Consider the following 13,223-nt stretch of genomic DNA (forward strand, 5'->3'; position numbering starts at 1 on the left):
GGGGGGGGGGGGGGGGGGGGGGGGGGGGGGGGTAGAGAGAGAGTGTGAGTGTGTGTGTATGTATGTGTGGGGAGGGGAAAGAGAGAAAATGAGTTGGCTGTGCTGAAAGCCATCCATGTCAAGACAGAGCCTATGTTGTGGGGGGTGGATAAAGGACATGGAAGGAGGTGATCAGGCTCTAAAATTATCGGACTGGATATTGTGTTCTAATGGTCTCCAAGCAGCAGATGGGATGGTGTTCTTCCAGCTTGCACTGGGCCTCCCTAGAGCACTGCAGTAGGCCCGAGACAGAGATGTTTGCGGGGAATACGATGTTGAATTGAAGTGGAAGGCAACTGGAAGCTCTGGGTCATTTTTGCGGACAGAACGTAGGTGTTCTACAAATGATTTCCCACTTACATTTTTTCTCCCCAGTGTAAAGAAGACCATGTTGAGAACAGTGAATACAATAGACTAGGTTGGGCGACATGCCGGTAAATCACTGCTTCACTTAAAAGTTGTATCTGGGGACTTGACTAGTGAGACGGGAGAAAGTAAATGGGCAAGTGTTGCATCTTTTGCGATTGCAGGGGAAGGTGCAGTGGCAGTGCTCCAACGAGGTTCAGAACAAGCTGGAAAAACAGCATTTCATTTTCCACTTGGGGACCTGCAGCCTTCAGGACTCAATATCGTGTTCAATAATTTTAGAGTCTGTTCACTTCCTTCCATGACCTTTTACCCATCCTCACACCCCAGACGCTGCCTTGACATGTGCTGCTTTCAGCACAGCCAATCCATTTTCACTTACTTATGGTCCCCAATCTCAGCTTTCCTTTCTCCCTAGCATGCTATCAGCCATCCCTTTGCATAGCTGTCATTCTATTTCTGGGCTCTGTCTGGTATGTATGGTAAGGTATGATTTGTCTGGATAGCATGCAATCAAGTCACACCAGACCTGCTGAGTTTTTCCAGTAATTTTAGTTTTTTTTGTATCCCACACAGTTGGACACTGCAAGCGTTTCACATGGAGGGCACTACGAGTACAGATGACTTCAACCTGTACTGTAAAAGTACCTAATTAATACAATTGCTGCTTGAAGCGCCTCACACCATGCACAAATAGAGCCCACATGCTCAGACACAAAGAAAATACTTGTCCTGCCCGCTCCGTGTGGGGTCGCAGCCATTTTCCATTTCCAGTGCACACTTACCGTTTATGAGTACGAAAGGCAGGTCGCACTTGGCTCAGCGAGTCGCAGCCTCAGCCAGTAATTAAGGGAAGGGACTCTCACCTCTTAACATCAGTGTTCCTCTCTTCCTGCTACTCCCTGTTGAGACATCAGTACTGAGCTTCCACACATTCTCACACACCTCTGAATTACACCTTCGTCCCTCAACCCTACATTCTGAGCCCAGCATCACAGCTTAGTCATTACAACTGTCATGTTGCACTGCCTGAATTTGAAGCCAGGGTTGTTATCATTAATGAAACCCCTTCCCACAAGAGCCCATGTCCCCCAATGCACTATTTTCCCATCTTAAGATGTTTTCCTCTTTATAATTAATGTTCACTCTGCATCCCAGTATTCTGCCTGCGATCCCCAGAATTGACTTCCCTGACTTCTCTACCTTAGCAGTGGACCCTGATAGCCTCCCTTGACTTTCATTGAGCTGAGCCGCAGGCTTCACTGTGGTGCACACACACGCATACACACCTGTTCAACAGTCCACTCCTGGCCGCTCCAAGTAGCCAATTGACCATGTTCAAGCCCCTATTAACAGATCCTGACTTGATTTGCATTGCTGGGATCATGCCCCTGCCCCACCCCGACTGAGGGCTATTCCCCATACACTTTGAAACATGATCATTTGGTTTATTCACAGAATCATTGTGGTACAGAAGGAGGCCAATCAATCCATCATGCCTATGCTAGCTCTATTACCCAGTGCTATCTTTTCTGCACATCCCTGTGCACCAATACTAGCCAAAAAACAACATCCAATTATCGTTTGAATGCCTCAAGTGAACCTGCCAGGCAGTGCGTTCCATGCAGTCACAGCTTATTGTGTAAAACATTTCCATGCATCACACTTGGTTCATTTGCATATGCAGTGTGTTTGCTGCTTACAGTACTGGCACGGGTATGAGATTGACATAATATGGAGATGTACAGCAACATGTCCACACACTTGATTGATAACTGCTTGAAACCATGACTAGCAGCTTGGCTTTGTTACCTGCTCAACGAGGTAAACCAGGGCATAAGTATTGTGAACCTTTAAGCTCTTGCTGAGGGAGTATAGTGCAGAAAGGCAAGGTGAAGATGCTGTTAGCACTGAAGGAGATGCAATGAGTGAGAGCTAAAAAAGCAAGCGAGAAGCCTTGAGATGCACCCTGATTGAATCCATGAACTGGGTGCCTGTCCCTGGGTTCAAAGTGTCCTGGCAATAACATTAAAATGAGAGGTTCCAGTGCACTCCAAAGAGCAGCATTGGAATGCAAAACCATTTTGTAAGTGGCTCAGAGATGCTGGTGTGTGACTAGTCCCTCCATCAGTGGACCAGGGTGGGGACAATATAAACAATCATTGCTTATGGAGTCTATCCTGAGACTGCTGACTGTGGTGTAGGAATGAGGAGCAAGTGGATAGCCAGATACCCGTTCTGACTTTCATGTTGGGAGCTTCCAACATCTGGTTTTATTCAATGCGTGGGAGAATGGGAAACTGCTTATCAGGTGATTTTGGGTGGTAACAGCGTACTAAAACATTCAAATGAATGCTGATAGCTGCTCACTAGTGAGATTCTCATATTGCTGTTTATACATTGTTGGAGAATTGACATTTTCTTCTCAATATTAAATATCTCATTTCAGTCATTCTCACCCTATTTCCCCAATTGACTTGCCTATGTCCATTTTGTTCAAATGCAGGGAAGATTCACTTTCTTTTCCTATTTGTATATCATGGTTCCTGTGTGTATTTGTGGTGACACACCATCAGAAAGCTGCAAAACCTTTAGAACTACTTTGCCTTTCAAACTGGTTTCACTGTACCATTATTTTAGAGATTTTCACCCAATCCTCAATCGCTGTTCAGCTCCCTGGTTTGAAATTGGACTTGGGTCTACCTTGCAGACCACCGTCTCATATGATAAACTCTGTGCATCTGTCTAGCACTTTTTATATATAAATGATTTGGATATGAATACAGGAGGAACAGCTAGTAAGTTTGCAGATGGCACCAAAATTGGTGGTATAGTGGACAGTGAAGAAGGTTATCTCAGAGTACAGTGGGACCTTGATTAGATGAGCTGATGGGCCGAGGAGTGGTGGATGGACTTTAATTTAATTTAGATAAATGTGAGGTGTTGCATCTTGGCAAGGCAAATCAGGGCAGAACTTATACACTTAATGGTAGGGTTCTGGGGACTGTTGCCAAACCTTGGGGTTCAGGTTTATGGTTCCTTGAAGATGAAGTCACAGGTAGATAGGGTAGTGAAGAAGGCGTTTGGTACACTTGCCTTTATTGCTCAGTGCATCGAGCATAGGAGTTGGGATGTCATGTTGCAGCTGTACAGGACATTGATCAGGCCACTTTTGGAATACTGCATTCAGTTCTGGTCTTCCTGTTAAATGAAAGATATTGGTAAAATTGAAAGGGTGCAGAAAAAATTTACAAGGATATTGGCAAGGTGGAGAGTTTCAGCTATGGGGAGAGGCTGAATAGGCTGGGGCTATTTTCTCTGGAGCATCAGAGGCTGAAGGGTGATCTTAACAAGGTTTGTAAAATCATACAGAGTATGGATAAGGCGAATAACCAAGGTCTTTTTCCCAGGGCAGGGCACAGGTTTAAGATGAGCGAGGAAAATATAAGAGGGATCTAGGGGGCAACTTTTTCACACTGTGCGTAGTACGTGTATGGAATGAACTGCCAGAAGAAGTGACGGAGGCTGGTACAATTACAACATTTAAAAGGCATCTGGATGGGTATGTGAACAGGAAGGGTCCAATTTGAATTTGAAGCCAGGATTGTTACCATTAATGAAACCCCTTCCCATGTCCCCCAATGCACTATTGTCCCATCTTAAGATGTTTCCCTCTTTATAATTAATGTTCACTCTGCATCCCAGCATTCTGCCTGCGATCCCCCTTCCCCTCCCCCATTTCTGATGAAGGGTCTAGGCCCGAAACGTCAGCCTTTCTGCTCCTATGATGCTGCTTGGCCTGCTGTGTTCATCCAGCTCTGCACCTTGTTGTCTAGGGTTTATAGGGAAATGGGCTAAATGCTGGCAAATGGGACTAGATTAATTTAGGATACTGGTTGGTGTAGATGAGTTGGACGAAAGAGCCTGTTTACATGCTGTACACCTCTGACTCTATGACTTAATATATCTTCTTCTGCATCTCTGTTTCAGGTCTGACCTTCTTTGCATTTAGTTCCCCTACTATTCTTCTCGCATTCAATGTTCACTGCTTTTTTTACTAGATTGGGCTCATTGGAAGACCCAAAGTGGCTCAGACAGCTGCTCCCATGTTGTGTTTTGTTGTGTACGAAAGCAATCCACCTCATTGGTCTACCTAGGAGAGAGTTGGACAGAGAAAAAAATGGGAAGTTTGCTGTATTGCTATAAACTATACAGGTTGCAGGAGTACCTCTGTCATTACTACTTTTCATTGGAGAAGCCTTCCATGCCTCTTAGATAGTTTGTGATGCAGAGTGATGCCAACAGAACAAGAAGTTGTTCCTTTCTAATGAGAGAACAGCCCTGGTTGCTCTAGCATTACAAAGACTTTCATTTTCTCTCTCCGCTGAGAGTGACTCTGTGTCTAAGTTACATCATCACATTAGATGGTGCTAATTGCACTGTTCCAGATATTAACCCTGTCAAACCCACGTGCAACAGAATGGGCTGAGTAGATGGGGAGAAACTTCCCACTTGCGAAAAGGTCAAGAATGTAAGGACGCAGATTTAAAGTAATTGGTAAAAAACGCAAAAGCAATATGAGAAAAAAACATGTTAACACAGGGAGTAGCTAATGTCTGGTATGTACTGCAAGAAAGAGTGGTGGAGGTATGTGTAATTGAAGTATTCACACGGGAATGAGAGTATAATGTGAGTATAATAAGGGGTGTGCACTCTTGAAGGGGAGCAGACAGGAAAACGGCACTTTGTGATTTGCTTATTTGGAGGGCAGGCACAATGGGGCAAATGGTCTCCTGAATGTACTAATTCTGTGATTCCATGTTGACAGGCTAATCACACTTTGGTAATATCACAGACAAGCCATATCCTTCCATTTTTTAAAATTAGCACTTTGAATTTCTAGCCAGGACTGCTGTAGTTAGCATAACATTCCCCCCTCTCATTTCTAGAGTAATTCATGCTAAATGCCATACCTATGCGATAAGTTTCTAGTTTTTCCTTCAAATTATACTAATATCATGTTTGGTTTTGCTTCTAAATTATAAATACTTTCTAAATGTGACTGCAAGTTCTGTACTTTTTCTTCAGTTCCTTGCTCAGCTGAAGATCATGGATTACAGTCTTCTGGTTGGTATTCATGATGTTGAGCGAGCTGAACAAGAAGAAATGGAGTTTGAGGATGAAGAAGAAGAAGGAGAAAGTGATGGGGCTGGAGCCCATACGACTGGATCATGTGGAACACCTCCAGATAGCCCTGGAAATACACTGAACAGTTCAAAGCCATTAGCACCTGGTGAATTTGACCCAACTATTGATGTGTATGCCATAAAAAGCCATGAAAGTAAGTAAAAGTTTATATTTCATTCACATTATGAGTGCATTCCAGGGAATTCAGTGAAATACTGTGAACTTTGTGTTATCTCGCACTCTCCCAACCAGAATTTCTGACAGTTTTTTTTTGTATGAAGCCAGTCACCTGCAGTATTCAGGTAGTGCATTTATTCAAAATAGTTAATAGTAATACCAGAAGATTATAAATCCATATAAATTATCCCTAGGCTTAACATTTAAATTATTAATTTATTGAGACAGTTTTGGTTATTGTGCCTGAACAAAAGTATACCATTCTGACAATTATTCAGTGTTGCAGTCCAATTTCTTTTCAGGGGCAGTTCTGAGAAATATGGTGTCAGCTTGGTCTTCAGTGGTGATGGTTTTAGCACAAGGTCCCCTAGTACCAGGATCCCATTTTTGATTAACTGGTACCCCCAAGCATGCCAATAATAAAAATTTTACTCTAGCTGTTCACCTTCTCATATTGATGTACTTTGCACTGATTATAAGATAGTTATCAATATAATAAACTAATTTAAATCAACTCAGAGATAGTAGGAACTGCCGATGCTGGAAAATCTGAGATAACAAGGTATAGAGCTGGATGAACACAGCAGGCCAAGCAGCATCAGAGGAGCAGGAAAGCTGACGTTTTGGGTCTGGATTTCTGAAGAAGGGTCCGGACCCGAAACATCAGTTGTTTTCTACATTACCTAGCAGGGTGACAAAACGTCTCCAATCAGACACACTGGCTGACCGAGCAGGTCTAAGATGTTAATTTAATCAGATTATACATTTTTAAAATAGATTTAATTTTATCATTGCCTATTAACACTGAAATCACGCGTGAAGTAATTTTTTTAACAAATTGATTATTGTGAAATTGCCTATGCTGTTAGGCTTTAGAGAATCAGCAGGTGAGTTACTTAATTTAAAATGCCCAGTCTCTGACCTGCTCTAATAGCCATTGTGTTTATATGGCTAGTCTACTTCAGTTTCTGGTCAGTGGTAACCCTGTAGGCTAACATACAGGGACTCAGTGATAGTAATGCCATTGATTGCCAAGGGAAGATGGTTAGATTCTCTCTTGTTGGAAATGAGCAATGGTGTTTAGGTGGCATGAATGTTCCTGTCACTTATCAACCCAAATTTGGTTGGTGTCCAGGTCTTGTTGAATATGGATATGGGGTGATTCAGTGTCTGAAGGCTCACAAGTATAGTGAATACTGTGAAGTGGTCAGCATGCATCCCAACTTCTGACCTTGTGCTGGAGGGGAGGTTATTAATGAAGTAGCTGAAGATGTTTGGGCGTGACAACACCACTCTGAGGAATTCCTGCATTGATGTCCTGGGACTGAGAAAATTGACCTCCAACAACCACAACCATCTTTCTTTGTGCTAGGTATGACTCTAATCAGTGGGGAACTTCCTTTCCTGATTCCCATTGGCTTTACTTTTAACAGGGTGTCATGATGCCAGACTGTATCAAATATTGCCTTCATGTAAAATCCGATCAGAATCACCTCACCTCTTGAGTTCATCTTTCTTGTACATGTTTGGACCAAGGCTGTAATGAGGTGAGAAGCCGAGTGACCCTGACTGAAGGACATAAAACTAGCCAACTTAATGCAACTTAGGATAGAATTCTTGGAATTGGTGAATTATGGGATTGGAGAAGGAATGAAGCGATGCTTTGTTTTTGTCTTTTTTTCTATTCTTTAGCTTCCAGGAATTGGTTCTTATTCTGCTCCAGGAGAGAAGCTCGCTAAAATTCATTCATGGGATGAGGACATTGCTGGCTAGGCCAACATTTATTGCCCATCCCTAATTGCCCAGAGGGCAGTTAAGAGTCAACCACATTGCTGTGGGTCTGGAGTCACATAGGCCAGACCAGGTAAGGATGGCAGTTTCCTTCCCTGGAGGACATTAGTAAACCAGATGGGTTTTTCTGACAACCAACATTGGTTTCACGGTCATCATTAAATGATGATCATCTAATTTAGACTTTTAATCATCATTAGGCTTTTAATTCCAGATCTTTTTTTAATTGAATTCAAATTCCACCATCTGCTGTGGTGGGATTCGAACCCAGGCTCCCAGAACATTACCTGGGTCTCTGGATTAACAGTCTTGAGATAATACCACTAGCCATCACCTCCCCATAACTGGCTAGCCACCTGGTAAGTGACCAACTTTTATGCTTTTCCTATGGTCCAAGATGATATAACAGCTGGTGATAGGACGAATAAAATATTTATAAATCTAAGTAATTATATTTTTGAATGAAGTAATTAAGTACCTAGAATGTGTTAAGAATGGCAAAACAGGTGATGTGTTGTGACTGCAGCATGTGGGAGGTCCTGGATACCTGTGTGATCTAGGGCAAATCCATCTGGGGCAAATGTTTGAAGGTCAAATGGTTTTGGCTTCCAGTTTATAATTTGGAGGCTAAACTATAATCTCGCATCAGGGAGGGGCAAGTGTTTTTGATCCAATAAAAATGTGCTGGAGAAACCCAGCAGGTCTGGTCGCATCCATAGGGTGTGAGTACAGTAACACTTTGACAGAACTTTTTTTTTGTACCAGAAGGTGGCCATAGCATTAGCATTGGGTCTTCTGATGTAGGGTAGATGAGCCACTAAACATGGTGCCACGGTACAGGAAACCATTAAGGTAGGGAGAGCAAAGAGTAGAGACTAGGCAAGAGGATGTTCATAAACTCGGGTGTGGAAAAAATTGGGGAAGAGATGAGAAACAATAAAGGCAAGATGTTAGTTCTGAGAATGATTTAGATTTCCTGTAACAGTAACCACATGGTAGGGTGGAACATAAGGGAAGAAATAATGTGAACTTGTTGGAAAGGTATGGCAATAATCATGGGAAATTTTAACTTACATAGAAACTGAATAGGTTAGATGGACAAAAGTAGCCTAGCTGAGAAGTTCAAAGAATGTTTTGGGACAGTTTCTTAGATCAGCATGTCCAGGGAGCAGAATATACAAAATAAGATGAATTAATGAACTGATGGTGAAGGCACCTCTAGGTGGCAGCCACCATAACAAGATTGAATTTTAATTTTACTTTGAAGGAAAGGGTGGATCCAAAACTTTTTTTTTACATTTTAATAAGGGCATTTATCAGGGTGTGAAAGCAGAACTGGCTAGTGTGAATTGGCAAATTAGGTTAAAGGATAGGTCAATAGAAATGCAGTGGTGGAAATTTAAGGGGACATTTCAGAATACGCAGAATAGATACATTCCAAGTAAGAAAAATTCCAAGGAACTGTTACATCCAGTCCCTGGGTGAGGGTCCATCAGCCCAAATGGGATATCCCAAATGTTCCAGGGTGAAGAGGGATGAACTGACTCCTCTTCTTTACTCAATCCATTCCTTGTTTGCAAAAAGGGTTAATTTAGAAAGGATCTCTTCCTGAATATCTTTTCCTAGGCCAAATATATTCATGTTTTAAAAAGAACAAATTTAACCAGGCTTTCTCAGTGTACTGAAAGAATGAGTTTTATCAGCCACTAAAACATAAGATAAGATAATAAAGTGTGACACACACACAAACTGATTAGAAATGAGAGGTTAATCCAAAAAAAGAAAAGTTTAAATAAGGAATATACAAATTAGCTTGTCTGTGATGACATTGCAGCTGTGAAGATGGTTGGTTCCAATAGCACTGAGTTTAACAGTTTAGTAGTATTTGGAGATTCTTACTTCTACAGTTAACTGTAAGGAATTTGCCTAGTTTTCGTCAACAGTGACATTGCTGATTGACAGCGAGAAAGAGACTGACTTTGTTTCTTTTCACCTGCATCAAAGGGTATTTAGTGGAAATTTTCAGCTGTGCTCCTTCGCAGCTCAGTTTAACACAGTGCAGATTGAATTACAAACTGTATACTCACAAGCAGACCAGCTCTCCAACACTGTACGCAGGCTGGGGTCTGCAGTTGATTTCTAATCCCCTTTATTGTATATTCCTGGACAGGTAAAGTGCAAACATGCCTTTCACGAGAACTGCCTTTCTTTCAATTTGTATTGTGTCCGCAGGTGATCACAGATCAGGTTTTTTATTTGGTTTATTATGGTCATATATACCTAGATACTGTGAAAAATTTTGTTTTGCGTGCAGTACAGGTAGATCATAACATACAAAGATCATAGGGTGATTGAACAGAGTGAGGTATACAGAATTACGGCTGCAAAGAAGGTGCCCAAGAAACAATATCAACATTAGATTTGAAATTTGAGAGGTCCATTCAGCAGTTTAATTACAGCAGGGAAGAAGCTGTTCTTGAACCTATTGGTATGTGTGTGTAAACTTTTGTATCTTCTGTCTGATGGAGGAGGTTGGAAGAGATAATGACCGGGGTGGGAGGGGTCTTTGATGATGTTGGCTGCCTTTACGCAGTAATAAGAGTAGATGGAGTCAATGGATGAAGGTTGCCTTGCATGATGGTCTTGGCTGTGTTCACAACTCTCTGTGGTTTGTTATGGTCCTGGGCAGAGCAGTTGCCATACCAAGGCATGATGCATCCAGATAGAATGCTTTCTGTGGTGCATCTGTAAAAGTTGGTGAGCATCCTTATGGACATGTCAAATTTCCTTAGCCTCCTGAGGAAGAAGATGTGTTGTTGTGTCTTCTTGACCGTCGCATTTATGTGGCTAGTCCAGGACAGATTATTGATCATCACTCCTAGGAACATGAATAGATAGGGCCATGCCCTCCTTCTTGCATTGTTCCCTCTGAAGTGGCAGTCTTTAGGTTTCCTTGTCTATTGTGGAGAACCATTTCTGATGCTTGTCCAGTTCTTTGCAGAAGTACCCAGTCTCTGTTCCGAATTTGTTTTTCTGGAGGAGGAAAGCTCTGATGACATTTGCATCGACATCTGCTTTAAACTCTCGACTAAAGTTTGGGCTGCAAGCACTGTCTAACCTCTTAAAATGGCTTCAGCCTTTGAAAGCTATCTGACATTTCCCAGTGCATACTTCCTTTACATCTTTTTCTGTAATAAGTCTTCTGCTGTGTTGAAGTTTGGGATGAACTTGCTGTAGAACCCATATATTCCCAAGAACCTCATGACTTCAGTTGTATTGTGAGAATGAGGACCTATGCTACCAATTTGTGGCTTTGTGAGCCTGGATAATACTTGTTATTGATTCACTATGTGTCCCAGATAGATCACTAGACCCTTAGTGATCCCACTCCTAGCAAGGTTGACCACGAAATGAGCTAATTGTGCTTTCTGCAAGAGGGCTTGTAGTTGTTCCAAGTGCATTTCTCAATGTTGTTGTACATGAGCTGGTTGTCAAGATACACTCTGCAATCAGATAAACCTGCATTATCTGGTTCATCAGCTTTTTAACAGTGGCTGGAGCATTTCGGAGTACAAAAGCAAAATTCAGCACCACTGTACATCTGTTGTTAGAACATTAGAACCAGGAGCAGGAGTGGGCCATCTGACCCTTCGAGCCTGCTCCACCATTCAATACGATCATGGCTGATCTTTTCGAGAGTTCGGTTCCACTTACCCATCCCCTCACCATAGCCCTTAATTTTTTGAACAGCAAAGGAATTATCTATTTTAGCTTTAAAAACATTCAATGAGGAAGCCTCAATTACTTCACTGGGTGGGGAATTCCATAGATTCACAACCCTTTGTGTGAAGAAGTTCCTCCTCAACTCAGTCCTAAATCTGCTTCCCCTAAATTTGAAGTTATGCCCTCTTGTTCTAGTTTCACCCGCCAGTGGAAACAACCTCCCTGCTTCTATCTTATCTATTCCCTTCATAATTTTAAATGTTTCTGTAAGATTCCCCCCTCATTTTTCTAAATTCTAATGATTAGATTCCAATCTACTCAGTCTTTCCTCATAAGCCAGCCCTCCCAACACCAAAATCAACCTAGTGAGTCTCCTCTGCACCTCCTCCAGTGCCAGTACATCCTTTCTCAAGTATGATGTGGAGCTGCCAGTATTGGACTGGGGTGGACAAGGTCAGAAATCACATGACACCAGGTTATAGTCCAACAGGTTGATTTGAAAACACAAGCTTTTGGAGAGCAGCCCCTTTGTCAGGTGAAGTGAGAAAGAAGCACACAGAACACAGAGTTAATAAATAAGAGATCAAAGGGTCACACAACTGATGAGGATGTATTAAACAAACCTAAGATTCCGTTAAATTCTTAATCAGTTAGAAGGTTTTAATTGATTAATGTGTATATGTAAATCCCCAAATTTTTTTCAAGTCACTGCCCTGAGAGAACTAAAGGTTTTATCAGTGTAAGGAGGCGACATTTTAGATCAGACAATGCATGTTAGGTGTGCGGTATTGTTTAGAATCTTCGTGCTTTGGTTTGGAGTCAGACTGCTTTTAATTTTTAAAGCAGGACTTTATAAAACGCCACATTGCCTGACTGTCTATAAATTGTGTGCATTTTGGACAAACTAGAATGTATCTGCAAATATAAAATCACCCCACAGATTTATATGTGTGTATGGGTTTTGGGGGAGTGTGTCTGTGTCTGTGTGTGTGGAGTGCATCTGTGCGTGGGAGAGTGCGTCTGTGTCTGTGTGTGCGCTTGTGTGAGAGAGTGTGTCTGTGTCTGTGTGTGTGGGAGAGTGGGTCTGTCTGTGTGTGTGCCCGCATGTGGGAGAGGGTGTGTGTGTGAGAGAGCTGGTTTTTGAGAGCTTTCCAATCCTCTGGATTTCCACTGATGTTCGCCACATTATATGCCTTCTCTTTTGCTTTTCTGCTGCCCTTGACTTCCCTTGTCAGCCATGGTTGCCTCATCCTCCCCTTGTCAGCCATGGTTGCCTCATCCTCCCCTTAGCTTCTTCTTTCTTGGGATGAATTTCTGCCGTGCCTCCTGAATTGCCCCCAGAAATTCATACCATTGTTGCCATATTGTCTCCCCTGCTGGGCTCTCTTTCCAATCAACTCCGGCCAGTTCCTCCCTCATGCATTTTTCGTTACTTTTATTCAATTGTAATACCATTACATCTGATTCAAGCTTCTCTCTGTCATTCTATCATATTATGGTCACTACCCCTAAGGGTTCCTTCACATGAAGTTCCCTAGTCAGTGCTAAGATAACAAGGTGTAGAGCTGGATGAACACAGCAGGCCAAGCAGCATCAGAGGAGCAGGAAGGCTGACGTTTCGGGCCTAGACCCTTCTTCAGAAATGGGGGAGGGGAAGGGGGTTCTGAAATAAATAGGGAGAGGGGGGTGGCGGATAGAAGATTGATAGAGGAGAAGATCGATGGAGAGGAGACAAACAGGTCAAAGAGGCGGGGATGGAGCCAGTAAAGGTGAGTGTAGGTGGGGAGGTAGGGAGGAGATAGGTCAGTCCAGGGAGGACGGACAGGTCAAGGGGGCAGGATGAGGTTAGTAGGTAGGAGATGGGGGTGGGCCTTGGGGTGGGAGGAGGGAGTGGGGAGGGAAAAATGTCTTTGGTGGTGGGGTCGGATTGCAGATGGCGG

At 42.7% G+C, this 13,223-nt stretch overlaps 1 protein-coding gene across 5 annotated transcripts in view; it reads left to right on the forward strand.

Annotated features, from left to right (window-relative positions):
* The window catches only part of pip4k2aa (phosphatidylinositol-5-phosphate 4-kinase, type II, alpha a), a 266,770-nt gene that overhangs the window by 248,325 nt on the left and 5,222 nt on the right, over window positions 1-13,223 (forward strand). For all 5 annotated transcript variants that reach the window (XM_048609441.1, XM_048609437.1, XM_048609448.1 and 2 more), the window contains one exon: window positions 5,494-5,746. In XM_048609441.1, coding sequence (XP_048465398.1) covers window positions 5,494-5,746 — 253 coding nt within the window. The remainder of the gene's footprint in view (window positions 1-5,493; window positions 5,747-13,223) is intronic.

The sequence above is a fragment of the Rhincodon typus genome, chromosome 2, assembly GCF_021869965.1.
Source record: "Rhincodon typus isolate 14 chromosome 2, sRhiTyp1.1, whole genome shotgun sequence".
Classification (NCBI taxonomy): domain Eukaryota; kingdom Metazoa; phylum Chordata; class Chondrichthyes; order Orectolobiformes; family Rhincodontidae; genus Rhincodon; species Rhincodon typus.